The following is a 16,697-nucleotide window of genomic DNA, read 5'->3' as shown; positions in this document are numbered from 1 at the left end:
TACCATAAATATATCAAAACTTAAACTTTAAGGGTGATTTTCAATATTAAGATTTTTTTCCGCACCCTCAGAATCCAGATTTTCAAAAAGTTGTATCCAATTTCTAAAATTTGACCCTAATGACTGGTTTTGTGGTCAAAGTGGGTCACATATTTGATATTGCACACCTCATAAAGTATCTGATGCACAGCATTGAAACTATAATATTTTTACATTATAACACTCATAGATCTATTCCGTGTCATTCTCATTCATATCGGTGCCACTAACATGTCCATAAAAAGTGCTTTTAGAAACCATACTAACTAGTTCTAACTGGAGTCAATGAGCACATCAGAAACACTCTGAGCACAAATATGCTTTAATATATTATTTAGCAGCAAAATGCGATCGCTGAGAACTACTGGCATCTCTTACATTCATCAAAACAGCAGATATCACTTTAAACACATACTTTTGGATGCAAAAATCCAAGACACATCATAAAATGGCATGTAAAAACGTCAACAATAAACAGAATTCACTTCTGCTTTTGTGTTTCTGTCTCATGTTAGCCTTAATCTCCCATCATATAAATAGCAATTATATATTATGACTATGTTCAGGCATGAAATGTTATAAATTGTCTCATATGAAACTAATCTTTTTGTCAAACAGCTAGTTTAATGTGCTTTTACTGCACATTAGAATTTTAGTGAAAGGAAACAGGAAGCTGTCCTTTGCAGATTCGGTACTCGTTCTGAGTGACTCATTAGTCATGGAATAACCAAAGTATACCTTAGTAAACATTAAGACTTTATGCTGAGCAATAAACAGCCAAAAATGTAACTTCTCCCATCACGAATGCAACGTCATGTGGTAAAAGTTCTTGTTGCACAAACACAGCCACTAGGTTAATTTGACCTATCAGCAATAAACCAAGTGGCAATCAGTTTTACTTTTCAGATTCAAATGACTCCAATCTACCATAAAAACTTAAATGACCATCTTTTAAGACTATAGTCTAAGTGGGTTGTGCAACCAGCTACTACAAGACTTTCTTCTGTTAAACACAAATGGAGATGTTTAGCAGAATGTTCACGCTGCTCTTTTCAATGCAAAACAAACAGCATATAAGTATCATAGCCCTTGTCCATATGAATCTATATTCCTAGTCCTCAAAATCAATGATGTTTTGTTTGTGAAGCTTGAACTGAAACTCTTTCTGTACAGCTGCGGTTGATTGAATGGACAAAAGCAGCCTAGACACTCCAGCAGAAACATCTGTGTAATTCATGAGTGTGAGCAGGTGACTGAAAGTGCTTCTGTTCCTACACAAAACTCACTATCAAGCTGCATTGTTCTCACTGTAATCACAGACTGAGCTTGTCCTTTTGAGTGCACGATTCGCTCGGATAGCTTCATATCCGCTGCTGGCGTTCAAGGCTAACTCTGCACGTTCTTCACTGGCATGTAATCGCCACTAGATGGCTCAATGAGTCCACAGGAGCTCTGGAGGTCCAGGTTCAGGAGGTCCAGGTCTAATCTGGGAATCGGGAAGCCAGGTCCCAGAAGCGGATGCGTGCGCTGAAGGCCCAGGAGCGGGTGTTTGTTGGGCTGCGGCGCGGGCAGGTCCAGGGGCAGGTGAGGCGACAGGTTTAAGCTCAGAGGACTGGGCAGCTCCGTCTCCTCCATGCTGTCCTCGGCTCCGCCGGCGAAACCCGAATCCGGACTCTGCGTGTCCTGCCGCAGCTTCTCCAGCGTCTTCAGAGACAATTCCAGCTCTTCGGCGTCCTTCTCCCCGGTGGCGTGAGTGACGTCAGCGCCGCGCTGCGGAAGAGTCTCGGAGCCGCTGCCGCCCCCCGCAGGCCCGTAGGAGGAGTGCACCGAGCAGGGCTCCAGAGTGTCGCTCGGCCCTTTGGAACTCTGGGATAGAAAGTAGGTGGAGTTTGAGAAGTTGGAGGATTTGACGGTGCCGTCCCATTTGTCCTGCAGACCGCCGCTGTTTCTGTGTGTGCCGCGGGAATCGCAGGCGTCCTGCAGCTTCAGGACCTCGACCGGACTGATGAACTCAGTGTCCACTTTGATGAAGCTCTCGTGCGTTAAAATCGAACCCAGCCAAGTCTGAAGAAGAGAACGTGAAGTCATGACAAACAGAACAGAATGAAAGATAACGTATGTTTGATTAGCGGACATTCGGGACTCACTGTGAAATTCCCTCCGTGGCTCGAGTTCAGGTCACCGAAGAACTTTGAGGGATCAGGAATATATGTGGAATGGTTCTTCTGGACCCTGAAAGGTGAACAAGCCACAATCCTGTGGCTCATGACTGTCACTCTGTGCTCAAATACACACTTCATAACAGATCGTAACAGATATATGACATGTTCTCCTTATCGTTATTGTTATCATTATAGTTATAGTTATTATTATAGTTATACACTGTAAAATGTTTTCACCAGTTTCAACTGAAAAGTTTAGCGGCTGCCTTAATATTTTATTATTAATATTTTAAAGTTAAATCAACTTAAGTCATTTAAACTCACAAGTTATATCAACTCATTTTTATTGTAATAAGTTAAAATGACTTGTAGTTTTAAGCTGATTTAACTTAAAAACTTAAGGCAGCTGCTGAACTTTAAGTTGAATCTGGTGAAAAGTTTTTACAGTGTAGTTATTGTAGTTATAGTTATTATTATAGATATAGTTATCGTTATTGTTATCATTATAGTTATAGTTATCGTCATTATAGTTATCATTATTGTTATTGTTATCATTATTATTGTCATAGTTGTCATTGTCATTATAGTTATTGTTATCATTATTGTTATCGTTTCATTATAGTTATCGTTATCATTAGTTATTGTCGTTATAGTTATCGTTATTGTTATCATTATAGTTATTGTTATAGTTATCGTTGTCATTATAGTTATCGTTATTATCATTATTGTTATTGTTATAGTTATTGTTATCATTATAGTTATTGTTATAGTTATCATTGTCATTATAGTTATCGTTATTATCATTATTGTTATTGTTATAGTTATCGTTGTCATTATAGTTATCATTATTGTTATTGTTATCATTATATTTATTGTTATAGTTATCATTGTCATTATAGTTATCGTTATTATTGTTATTGTTATAGTTATCGTTGTCATTATAGTTATCGTTATTATCATTATTGTTATTGTTATAGTTATTGTTATCATTATAGTTATTGTTATCATTATAGTTATTGTTATCATTATAGTTATTGTTATAGTTATCGTTGTCATTATAGTTATCGTTATTATCATTATTGTTATTGTTATAGTTATTGTTATCATTATAGTTATTGTTATCATTATAGTTATTGTTATAGTTATCATTGTCATTATAGTTATCGTTATTATCATTATTGTTATTGTTATAGTTATCGTTGTCATTATAGTTATCATTATTGTTATTGTTATCATTATATTTATTGTTATAGTTATCATTGTCATTATAGTTATCGTTATTATTGTTATTGTTATAGTTATCGTTGTCATTATAGTTATCGTTATTATCATTATTGTTATTGTTATAGTTATTGTTATCATTATAGTTATTGTTATCATTATAGTTATTGTTATCATTATAGTTATTGTTATAGTTATTGTTATCATTATAGTTATTGTTATAGTTATCATTGTCATTATAGTTATCGTTATTATCATTATTGTTATTGTTATAGTTATCGTTGTCATTATAGTTATCATTATTGTTATTGTTATCATTATATTTATTGTTATAGTTATCATTGTCATTATAGTTATCGTTATTATTGTTATTGTTATAGTTATCGTTGTCATTATAGTTATCGTTATTATCATTATTGTTATTGTTATAGTTATTGTTATCATTATAGTTATTGTTATCATTATAGTTATTGTTATCATTATAGTTATTGTTATAGTTATCGTTGTCATTATAGTTATCGTTATTATCATTATTGTTATTGTTATAGTTATTGTTATCATTATAGTTATTGTTATCATTATAGTTATTGTTATAGTTATCATTGTCATTATAGTTATCGTTATTATCATTATTGTTATTGTTATAGTTATCGTTGTCATTATAGTTATCATTATTGTTATTGTTATCATTATAGTTATTGTTATCATTATAGTTATTGTTATAGTTATCGTTGTCATTATAGTTATCGTTATTATCATTATTGTTATTGTTATAGTTATTGTTATCATTATAGTTATTGTTATCATTATAGTTATTGTTATAGTTATCATTGTCATTATAGTTATCGTTATTATCATTATTGTTATTGTTATAGTTATCGTTGTCATTATAGTTATCATTATTGTTATTGTTATCATTATAGTTATTGTTATAGTTATCATTGTCATTATAGTTATCGTTATTATTGTTATTGTTATAGTTATCGTTGTCATTATAGTTATCGTTATTATCATTATTGTTATTGTTATAGTTATTGTTATCATTATAGTTATTGTTATAGTTATTGTTATCATTATAGTTATTGTTATAATTATTGTTATCATTATAGTTATCGTTATTATTGTTATTGTTATAGTTATCATTGTCATTATAGTTATCGTTATTATCATTATTGTTATTGTTATCATTATAGTTATTGTTATAGTTATTGTCATTATAGTTTTCGTTATTATCATTATTGTTATTGTTATAGTTATTGTGGTTGTGGTCATAGTCATAGTTGTAGTTATCATTGTGTTTGCAGTTATTGTTGTAGTTAAAGACTCCTCATAGTGCTGGAGGGTCTCATACTGTAACAGCAGCGTCACACTCACCTTTTGACTCTCTTGCACTTGATGAGAACGGTGAAGATTACTATTGTGGCCAGAGTGATTCCTGTGAGTGTGATTCCTGCCACAGACGATTCCAGCGGGGGGATCTTTGTAGAGTCAGCTGTAGACAGGTGTGTGTTACCTAAAGTGTCTGGCGTCTGACCCACATCAGACGTCCAGCTGTACTCCTCACTCCAGTCGCTCCACACGGCATTGGGCAGATTCTGCTTCTTGGCTCTCACCCTGATCACGTACCGCTGCTGTAACAGCAAACGCTCCTCTGGCAGCTCCAAACGAGGTGAAATCAAATTTTTCACATCCTACACAGACATTGACAGAATGAAGCATGAACTTCACATAGAGACACATAACAATGAGACAGTTCTGAATCTGCGTTCAGATGCACATTCTCTGTCTTTAACCGTTTTAACAGTTTTTTTACAGTCGCTTAACCAAGTCTGCAAAACTGCAAGCACATTATCAGTTTGTAACTGTAAAATTTTTGCAAAACACTAAACACTTTTCTTCACATTAGACACTCAGACTTCTGGAAAACATTCAAAAACCCACATTCATTCACCGATTGCTGGATGTGTGTAACTGGTGTGCGTATGAGTGAATCTGTTTGACTGTGTGCATTGATGTTGTGCATGTTGTGTGTAGAGCTTAGGGAATGAAGCCACCGTTTCTAAAATCATGTATATGTAAAAAAGGTGGAGATGAGAGAGGCTGATATGCTCACCGTCCAGCTCTGATTAGCAGATCTGTACTGCACCTCATACTCATCCTTCTCATATTTTTCTGAAGAAACGGTACTCCAAGTAACATTGATCCCATGAACTTCCACTCTCTGAGGAGGAGGCACTTTCACTACTGTGCAGAAAAACACAACATGATTGCTCAAGAGAACAGATATCAGTGCAGATCAGTGTCAGAATGGAGCCGGAGCAGGTTTGTGAGACACAGAAGCTGTAATAAGTGTCTTTCGTTCACTCATGAACTGCTTCACACGTGAAAGTGACTGACACACAGTCCTTACCCAGATATTATATTATATATTTGACTCACCGCTGGTGAGTGCTGAATGTTTTTCTATTTCATCCACAGGATTTGTGTGGTTTTCACAGTGGACTTTATGAAGTAAACTGGAAAATGGTGTGATGGTCAGCTGCAGCAGAAGAGAAAGAAATAATGCATCTGTTTGGTTTACTACTCAATGAATCTACAGTCTTACATGTCAAACCAGCTCAAACAAATGCCATCAGTTACCTTGTTTCTAAAATCCACAGTGGCAGAGCGTATGTGAGGCTGCGTCGGGTCTGCAAACATCTCCACCCCTTTTCTCGAAGGCCTTCTGAAATCCAAGAAACTTTTCATTTGCACAAAATAGTAAAGCACATTAGATTTTATTGTTCTACCTTTACCTCAAAATCTAACCAACAAATCAATCAACAGAATTAAGAGAAAGGAACATAAAGCCCTTTAAGCACTTACCTCTTCTCGACCGTTACATTAATCGTGCACTTGGTCTCTGGTCGGATCGGAGGCGTCACGTTCAGTTTTGAGGTGTCCCAAACACATGTGAAGGTGTCCTTGAAATCATTAGAACACCTTAAACCTGGAGAAAGAGCAAGATCTGAGTAATTCAAACTAAAAATAAAGCTGGCAAAAGGGTGTTTTTACAGTGATGCCACAACAACCATTTTTAGTTCCCCAAAGAACTTACAGTAAACAGTTCATACGAAGCCAATTGAGAAAGCTTTATTTTTAGGTGAAAAACACACAGTTACCGATTCTAATCTGATTCTAATACTCATTCTAATCTATTAAAGAACATCCAGTTTAACAAATCATACTCATCTGACTGTTTTTAGTTAGTAGCGGTACATAAAGATCAATCTTATTGATCATGAGATCAGTATGGAGTGCCACAAGGCTCAGTACTCAGACCATTGCTTTTTACCCTTTTTTCAGACTTAATTGCTAACAAGACATATAGACAAATGTCACAACACAAACACAAAACCCATCAGGAATTCATACTTTGATCTGTGAGAGCTGAGTGTGATGACACCATCATCATCATCATCATCATCATCATCATAGCCATAGTCTGCATGATGGCGTTTACCTCCCAGCATGCATCTGGAAATCTGTGGGAGGCAGAGAGACTTTACGTTCATCACACGTGTAATTGTTGCTGATTTTCTCGGCAAAGGCACAGAACATGACAAATAAAGCTTTGGCATTCGCTTTTCTTCCCCCAAACGCTCACACACTCGTCAGGTGGAAAAACCCAAAGCCACAGACAGAAAGAGCAACACGCAGATCATCACCCACAGACTCAGAGATATGAGAAACATAGCTTTTAATGTGTGATCAGAACGCAAGAACACCAATAAACGCCGTTAACCACATGACCGAACACGTTATCATTAACAATGTGCGCTCTCAAATATTTTCTTTCAAAGTGTTTGATTTCCAACACATCCTGCTTGAATGAACGGTAAATCATAATCAATAAAACGGAGAAAAGAAAGAAAGTATCAGCACTTAAGTGTTAGCACTTAATCATAACTCGTGTTTGAATTTTGAAAATGATATATATATATATATATATATATATATATATATATATATATATATATATATATATATAATTTAATATATGAGCTGATGACAATACTTCTTTTCTACACTACACTATCAGATGTTCATTCATTTCAAGTCATCCTCTCCAGCAAGAGATTTCTAAAGAGAGATCTTTATTTTTGTCTAAAATCTGAAGTGTTCAAGCTTTGTGTGAGAGGTGTGTAGAGACTCAGTGAATGAAAGAGTGAATAAAAGTAAAATAGTTTACATACATGTGAAGACGTCCCAGCGCTGAGCGTCACGTTGTCACTCGCTCATGTTCTCCTCTGTGAGCGCGATCACACACCGCAGGGTTAAAAGAGAAGAGTGATTCTCCACACTCACAGTCCTTCCTGTTACACACACACAGACACACAGGTAGTGAAACAGGTCATGGATTAAACGAGCGCTGGGCTGTTGTGGTGGCATTTAAGATCAAGGCAGGAAGTTGTGTAGGAGGAGACACACAAACTTCTGTCCATCACACCAAAGAACACACATTCGTTTATAGACCCACTGCTAGAAACACATGTGTGTATGTGTGTGTGTGTGTGTGTGTGTGTGTGTGTGTGTGTGTGTGTGTGTGTGTGTGTGTGTGTGTGTGTGTGTGTGTTTCAGGGCCTCACAGTTCCGAGAAGTGACCACAGTTTGTGTTTGTGGTTGTGTTCCTGAAACCCCTTTACAGCTTGAGTAAATATCTATCTATCTATTTATCAGTCTATTTATCATTCTATCTATCTTTCTGTCTATCTTCGCTATCTCTGTGTTCTCGTTGTTGAAGGTTTGCCACAGATCTGAGGGGCTGCACCTGTTTTCTTTTCTTCTCACGAGCGGCAGAAACAGGTGCGATGTTCTCATTTCACTCTTTCAGAAAAACAAAACTCCATCAGTGTCTGAATGATTCGTCCATGTCAGTTAATGCTGATATCAGTTGGTGTGATTTCCAGATAAGCAGATCCAATATTCAGAAAACCTCTCATTCGTTTCCTCTGTTGAGAGTAGAACGGTTCTGCGAAGCCGAGAGCCTTATCAGTTCAGCGTTACAGAAATAAATGTAGATTGGCCTCTTCTCATGTATCCTGCCATCCTGAGACTTAAATGGAGAATAATGTAGGACAGAAGCACTGATCTAATACCAGCTCTTCACCTAACATCATCAGCTACATGAGAACGGTTCAGCATCTGTGCTATTATCCTAATAAGAGGTTTAATATCCACCAGCTTGAACGATTTTGGGACATGACCTGAAGATAACAATGAGTTCATATTGAGAAGTGATTCATCTGCTACAGGTAACAACTCTTTTAATAATTTAGTGGGTACAGGATCTAATAGGCATGTTGTTGGTTTAGATGCGGTGATAGGTTTATTTAGCGCTTCCTGTCCTACAGATGTAAAGCACTCGTGTGTTTGTTCTCATCCGAGGGCATCGGTGTGTTCATATCCACGGATGTGAAGTCATAACTGATGCAATGTTTCTACGCAAAATCTTACTAAGAATATCGATGCCAGTGAAGAGGAAATGTGTCAAGTCTGAATGAATTCTTGTCAAGTGTTCCTCATGAGAGAGTGTTTGGAAAGAGCGGATACGTTAGCTGTACTTCCATATTAGATTCATTCACAGAATGCATAGCTGATATTAAAAACTGGATGGCGAATAACTTCTTACTGTTAAATTCTGAAAAAACAGAGGTGTTAATTATTGGACCTAAAACCTCCACAAGTAATAACCTAAAACACAGTCTAATACTAGATGGCTGCTCTGTAAATTCATCATCATCAGTTAGAAACCAAGGTGTGTTATTCGATAGCAATCTCTTCTTTGAAAGCCACATTTCTAGCATTTGCAAAACCGCATTTTTCCATCTTAAAAATATATCGTAATTACGACCTATGCTATCAATGTCAAATGCTGAAACATTAATTCATGCGTTCATGACCTCAAGGGTAGATTATTGTAATGCTTTATTGGGCGGTTGTTCTGCACGCTTAATAAACAAACTCCAGCTGGTCCAAAATGCAGCAGCTAGAGTTCTTACTAGAACCAGAAAGTATGACCATATTAGCCCGGTTCTGTCAGCACTGCATTGGCTCCCTATAAAACATCGTATAGATTTTAAAATCTTGCTAATTACTTATAAAGCCCTCAATGGTTTAGCTCCTCAGTATTTGAGCGAGCTTCTATCGCATTATAGTCCTTCACGTCCGCTGCGTTCTCAAAATTCTGGCAATTTGATAATACCTAGAATATCAAAATCAACTGCCGGCGGCAGATCATGTTCTTATCTAGCGCCTAAACTCTGGAACAATCTACCTAACACTGTTCGGGAGACAGACACACTCTGTCAGTTCAAATCTAGATTAAAGACACATCTCTTTAACCTGGCTTACACTTAATACATTAACAAACAACCGGAACCAAAAACACCTCCCATAACATCTGATGCACTCGTTGCATCGTAAAAAGAATGGCATCTACGCTAATATTAGTCTGTTTCATTCTTATTCCGAGGTCACCGTAGCCTCCAGACCCAGCCTGTATCCGGATCAGATGGTCACTCCAGTCCCCCGGATCCAGTCCGCACCCAGCTTAGATCATGGATCACCACCTGGAGATGACTTCAATAGCCGTGGATGTCAACCAGATGAGCTCCAGAGACGGATCATCACTAAAGACCTCGCCAACCTAGACGGCCATCGGCGCTACACCACAGGAACCTGATGAGTTCTCTACAATCAGACATTGGTACAAACTGCTGGTTTGGTCTGGCCAGAGGAGAACTGGTCCCCCGACTGAGCCTGGTTTCTCCCAAGGTTTTTTTCTCCATCTCTGTCACCTGTGGAGTTTTGGTTCCTTGCCGCTGTCGCCTCTGGCTTGCTTAGTTGGGGACACTTTCCAGCGATATCGTTTACTATTTGAACTGAACTGACGATGATATCACTGAATTCATTGATGAACTGCCTTTAACTGAAAATTTGATTGTTTACAATAATGCATCACTTACACACTATGGTGCTGTTTAAATACTGTGCAGTTGCTTTGACACAATCTGTATTGTTAAAAGTGCTATATAAATAAAGGTGACTTGACTTGACTTGACTTGACTGGAAGGAGAGCACTTTAAGGGTAAAACATATCAGACCTGCTGCTCAAAGAGAATCAGAGATCAGACAAGGGTTAAGAAACCACAACTAGACCCTAGTGAACTGGCAAATTACAGTTTTTCGAATCAGATTTCTAATCTTCCATTTATGTCTAAAATCTTTGAAAAAGTTGCGTCTGCTCAGTTGTACTCCTTGCAAAAAATATCTCTATAAAGATTTTCTGGAGAGAAACTGCACTTGTAAAAATCACAAATGGCTTGCTTCTTGCGTCAGATCAAGGCTGCGTCTCATTGCTAGTTTTACTTGATCTTAGTGCTGCGTTCGACACTATAGATCATGACATACTCATAGATCGATTACAAAGCTATACAGGTATTCAAGGGCAGGCTTTAAGATGGTTCAGATCATACCTGTTCAATCACTACCACTTTGTTTATCTAAACAGGGAGTCATCTCAATTATCACCAGAAAATACAAGTAGAAAATACCAGTGGATATAATGAGTTTCATTTGTAGGTGTTACTAAAGCACAGTTCTTAGACCATCACCCCAGACCACAGTCATCTTCAAATCCTGTTTACAGCACCATCTGTTTCTATAGTTAAGTTTCCAAAACTGTTCTGTCACGGCAAAGCTCTATTTACAAAATCTGTATTCTAAAAAGCTCTACAGAAATAAAGATGAGGTGACGGGACCGGATGGATTCATATAGTTTGTTCAGGATGTGGGTGAAGTAATCCAGAAGATAAAATAAGAAATGATGGTCAAGTGCCTGTTTCTTAAATTTTTCCATTCTGAAAAAAAAAATCCTTAACCAATCGGTGCAGACAGCCATAAAAGGTAAAAGTAAAAACCACAATGAGTGGATACCATGAAGATAGTGGGCAGCTGAACTCGATAATATCTATTTCATACAAACATGCTGCAGTGAAACTATAACAGCACTATTATAAGCGATCTTACATTTATTTGACAATCTGCAAGTGATGATGCAGCTGAATCATAGAAAGCATGGTTCATCCACACCGCACACGTTAAACATCTCCCTTCATCAGATTATAATCTTCAAAAGACACATCAACTATGTGACTCAGTGTGATTTCTGCTCTCTAAAACTAGAAATAACTCAGCTCTTCCTTTAGTGCAATGAAGCCTGAAACAGCCAAACTACATCATCATGAGTAAAAAGATGAGAATGGACACACTTGATGTAGCAATCTAACTTCATAACTGATCGTGCTGTGTTGATAATATGAAGGGATTTTTCCATTTCTGTTTTTTACAGGTGTTTCACCTGTTTTGAAGTTTGAACTTCATGCCATGTGTTTTCGGGTTAATGGAAATGTCAGTAAAAATGCAGAAAATGACCTGTTATGTAAGTGAGTTAGTTGTGGTTACATTTTTGCCGGATCAGGTTTTAAAAATGAAACAATTGTTTTAAATGATAACATCAAAGCACCTTATCACTAAATCAGGTTTATCAGAAGCTGTACTTCTTTTACTCGGAAAACAACATTAGTGAAGAGCTTGAGTTTTTTTATTTATTATTATGTTGAGTGTCATTACAATCAAGCTGTACTTTTTTTTGTCAAGTAATCCCAAAATATGATGTTTTAGGATTTTGGACAGATAAAACAGCTGTCAGTTAAGGCGAGACACCGCAGGTTGTCACATTCACGTCTGTTTTGTACATGGTTTCTCTCGTTGTCTCCCCTTGTTGATCTGTGTTTTTTGGTTCATCCCTCATCAGTGTAATTCCCTTCACCTGTTTGTAATCAGTTCACACCCTTTATAAGTCTGTCCTTGAGTTTAGTGTTTTGTCGGTCCTTGATGTTGCTACAACGTGTGTGGAAGTTCCTGTCATCCTGCCTGTTCATCCTGAAGATTTATATTAAATATTGTTGTTTATTTGTATCTCGTCTATCGTCTCGTTCGTCCAGCACGCTACCCTGACACAGGTGAATAAGGTAAAAAATGAACTAATAGTTATCACCTTACTTACCCAGTTGATTGATTACATTAATAATTGCTAACATTTTTTGTATAACAAGTTTTCTAAAATGTTAGGTTTAAATATGCAAATGAGCCATTATTTAATTAAACATGTGCTAATTTGCATACATTTCTAGTACAAAAATCTAAACACTGGATGAAGTCGGTTTCAAAGTTCTTGTTTAATTTTGTACAGAGGGAAATTTGGGTATCTCATTTCTTCACATAATTCAGAAAAAAATTAAAACAGACAGGAAACACTATATATATATATATATATATATATATATATATATATATATATTTATTATTATTTTTTTTACCAGTTTGGGTAATTTTTATTATATATATATATATATATATATATATATATTAATAATAATTTATTATTATATATATATATATATATATTTTTTTACCAGTTTTGGGGGGAATAAAATTTTATATATATATATATAAAATCAAGCAAATGATATATGAACATCCCTTTGTAAAAGCCTTCAGGATATAGACCGGAATACAAATGTAAAGTGTGGTGTGTGTAAGTGCTACTGAAGTGGAGATTTATGGCTCAGTGTAGGAGAAAAAAACTAATTTTGAGAAAACGGACTTTTAAAAATATGCATAATTGAAATCACAAATAGATAAAGTGCTGAAGAAACACTTAACACTGTCTTTTGGATGTTTTCTTTCCACTAATCAGAAAAAAACACTATGAAAAACAGTGCAGTGTCTCCCCTTAACTGACTTGCCTCAGCAACATTAATGAAAACTATAATCATCCGCTTAGAACGCACTAAGCCAAAAGTTTACAAACAATGTCCATTTATAACACACACATCTGCATATCAACAACATGGTTAAGATATTTTAATACTGCACATACGAAAGTCAGTTTCCATTCGTTAGTAGGCTATCAGATTGTGTTTTAGTCATTTCGGACAATTTCAAACTTTTGAGTTGAGACCCAAACTCGCAATTCACTTGAAACTGAAACCAGAGAAACTTTCACTTAACAGCTTTTCACAATTGCCTACTGCATTAAATCAGAATTAAATTGAATCATTTATTGAGGCGCTCAACCCCGAACCAAACCCACAGAGATCCGCCTTCAGCATCACCTGCCTCATTAAACTACCAACCCCAACATGTGTCTCCAATGTGATTTAGGCAAAACATTTTTAGTTTAGTAAGTTTATGTCGATACGTCATCTCTTCTGTTCTCGCTTCCTCCATCCCTGCAGGACTGACTAGTTTAGTCTAGTATTGATCATGTCCAGCTGATCCTAAACTCTATCTGCTTTGTGTTCAACTCAAAAACATTGGTGACGATGAGCGCTGAACCAAACCTGCTCTCATTCCCATTACGCTAAACCAGTTTAACTTTTGACAAGAAGTCAAACCCCAAATAACCTCTTTTTCAAACCACAAGCGTAGAGTTTCAGATAAAGTTTAGCAGGCCTAAAGTAAAACAGGATGGATACTGGTGATCTACAGATTGAGGTCGGAAAAAAACATTTGTGGTTTTACCACAGCAGCTCTGACACAAACACACACACAAGAACGACTATCAGCGAACGCATCAGCTATCAGTGAGCATTAATCAACGATAAAGAAAATTAACAAAAAAGTAAAGCAACTAATGATGTTAATAACTGTCCAAGAATCTGTTATCTCATTTGTTCTTAGAAACCACTCACACACAAACCGTATTTTCTATGGCCCTACACCTAAACCTAGCCCTCACAGGAGATTGTGCACACTTTTACTTTCTCAAAAAAACTCATTGTGCATGATTTATAAGCCTGTTTCCCCACAAGGTCAAAATCTACTGGTATTACTGTCCTTGTGGGGACATTTGGTCCCCACAACGTGATGAATACCAGGTTCTCACACTCACACTCACACACACACACACACACACACACACACACACACACACACACACACACACATAGACTATTAGTGTGTTTACGAGAAAAAGGAGCCGCTACATCCTCCATCACTCACTCACACCTCAGCTGTCACATCCTCTGTCCTTCGCAGTTTTTCCATCCTCTTATCAAACACTATCAGCGCTTGTCTTCAGTAAATCTTTGACATTTCTTCTGATAATCGATCTGTCTTGACCTTTTAACCGACGGATGATGAAGAGCCCATATAACTGAATGAAGGCACTGACCTGCTGTCTCCATGATCTCACCACAAGCCAAATTTCAGATCACTGATTTACTCAGGGTTTTCGAGATAAAGGGTTTCCTTTTTCATTCTGTCTCTCTATTCTCGTTTGAAGAGAATTAAATGGTAAAAAACCTTGCGGTCTGTTTCTCGCTTCTGTAGAAACCGCGTCTACTTCTCCCAGAAGAGCTGCTCTGAAAATCCCCTTCAGGCTCCTTAAAATTTCCATCAGAGTCGCGAAAAACGTGTCACATAAACTTTTTATGGCAGTCAGCGACGTTACATGTTGGAGAGGGTTAAAGTGTATGTCAAGTTTATTTAATAATAATCTGGTTTAGTATTCTGTCTAAAAATAGAATATAAAGTCGGCAACACCTAAGCTCCAAAAGTATCAAAAATATGCGAAAGTTGTTTTAACAATAAATATTTTTGATACTTTTGGAGCTTAGGTGTTGCCGACTTTATATTCTATTTTCTATTTTTTACTTGTTGCTTTTTGGTCGAGCACCCTTTTGAGACTGATGTGCGTGCTTTTTGTTTCATTTTTTTTTTTTTTTTTTTTTTTTTTTTTAGTATTCTGTCTAACAATGCGTTTACTTTCCAAAACTAGTAGCCTACCATGATTACTTTCAGTCATTACAATTATAATCATTTTACACACTAATTATGAGCTAAAAATAAATTAATTAATAAATTGTATTTTTAGGTTTGTTTTTAAGTCTATCGTTTATTAAGTAAGTGTTCCTGAAAAACAAAAAAACAAAAAAACATAGGAATCAATCTTTTGCGGATTTTGTGATCTGATCAGAATATCTGCGCCGGTGTTGCCAAATCCGCGGTTTTCCCGCGGAATTGAGTTACTTTAAAACTGTTGCTGCGGTTGGTTTTTCATGTCCGCGGGTTGAAACGACCCAAATAACGTGTATTTTACCCCCCGGAATGCGATTTTTACTGGGGAAATCCTTCTAAATGCAAATGGCATAATTTTGAGCAGCAATTGGCCGGGTTTTGTTGTGAAAACCTGGTAACCCTGGACTCTGCGCTGTTACTGTCGCTCTGGCGTCCCCTTCCGACACATCATCAGATAAAATGCGATATTACGCATATATATCGTGTTTTATTATACCTGTGTTGATCTGTGCCACAGAATGTCTGTTCTTCTAACCTAAAATGATATTGTGTTAATTACAATGTTTTGTCGTATTGTACAACTTACATTTAAAATCATTTATATGTTGTTATCGTATTGTATGTATTGTGTAATCGAATTACTAAAGACTATAATTAATCGGTCTGCTTCCAATTCTTTCACTTATACCACAATTACCACCAAAATACAATTGCTGAAACCTGTTTTAAAATCAGTGAATTGTTGCATTTTAAACATTAATACAATTATTTTAAATGTCTATGTACAGTATTTGTTACATTGTGAAGATTCAAATTAATAATTAATCACTGATTTATGTATTTACTAAAGTTTCGTTTGAGATTTAACACTAGAGAGATTTTACAAAAGCATTTAACTTACAGACTCCAAACGTGTGTTTTCAGTCTCCAGAATCTCAGAAATGAAACAAGATTTATTGGTAAGAAAGAAACTGAGGAGATTCTGCTCCAGTAAACAGAGGCGTGCTCTGAATCTCCCCAGTTTTGACATTTGTGTGTTGAAAGTTTGGACTGGGGCAAACAAACACAGGTCAGGGGCAGAGATATTACAACACTACTGGCAAAAATCCCTCGAGGAGCTGAATAACATCACGAGATGAATATCAGTATAACGACCTAAGAATTATTGAGACAGACATTCACGTGTTCATTACAGTTTTGACAAACGCTCACATGATGAATGAGTCAACAACTGACCGATAAGAGAAAATATTATAAAGGTCAGAAAACTGATCCATTGCTAAATCAATTGCAAACGCAATGAAAATTTGGAGTATACTCAACAGACCGTTTTAAATGACTTACTAAATCAATAAGACGTGCTTAACG

General features: G+C 36.3%; 1 protein-coding gene across 2 annotated transcripts; it reads right to left on the bottom strand.

Annotated features, from left to right (window-relative positions):
• Positions 1–355: 355 nt before the first annotated feature.
• On the bottom strand, positions 356–16,342 carry LOC141347281 (uncharacterized). Of its 2 annotated transcripts, none has more exons than XM_073852293.1 (10): positions 16,231–16,342; positions 7,658–7,777; positions 6,837–6,946; positions 6,288–6,411; positions 6,063–6,147; positions 5,862–5,961; positions 5,536–5,666; positions 4,797–5,113; positions 2,187–2,295; positions 356–2,103 (listed from the first exon to the last, which is right to left on the bottom strand). In XM_073852293.1, the coding sequence occupies exons 3-10, from the start codon at positions 6,910–6,912 to the stop codon at positions 1,426–1,428; spliced, it is 1,620 nt and encodes a 539-aa protein (XP_073708394.1). In that variant the 5' UTR covers positions 6,913–6,946; positions 7,658–7,777; positions 16,231–16,342; the 3' UTR covers positions 356–1,425. The 2 variants fall into 2 exon arrangements, with proteins under 2 accessions (XP_073708394.1, XP_073708395.1); XM_073852294.1 differs by having other exon boundaries at positions 2,187–2,271.
• Positions 16,343–16,697: the final 355 nt, after the last annotated feature.

This window comes from Garra rufa, chromosome 12 (assembly GCF_049309525.1).
Source record: "Garra rufa chromosome 12, GarRuf1.0, whole genome shotgun sequence".
Taxonomy (NCBI): Eukaryota; Metazoa; Chordata; class Actinopteri; order Cypriniformes; family Cyprinidae; genus Garra; species Garra rufa.
Note: the sequence above shows the minus strand (reverse complement) of the source record. Positions and strands in the feature narration are given on the sequence as shown.

Bases quoted from the DNA above. Each gene is read 5' to 3' on its own strand.
- LOC141347281 (XM_073852293.1), bottom strand. From the start codon at position 6,912: ATGCAGACTATGGCTATGATGATGATGATGATGATGATGATGATGGTG. The intron at 6,148-6,287 runs GTAAGTGCTTAA...CTTGGATTTCAG, and splicing joins AATGTAACGGTCGAGAAGAG to AAGGCCTTCGAGAAAAGGGG. The intron at 2,296-4,796 runs GTGAGTGTGACG...CATGAGCCACAG, and splicing joins AAGTGCAAGAGAGTCAAAAG to GATTGTGGCTTGTTCACCTT.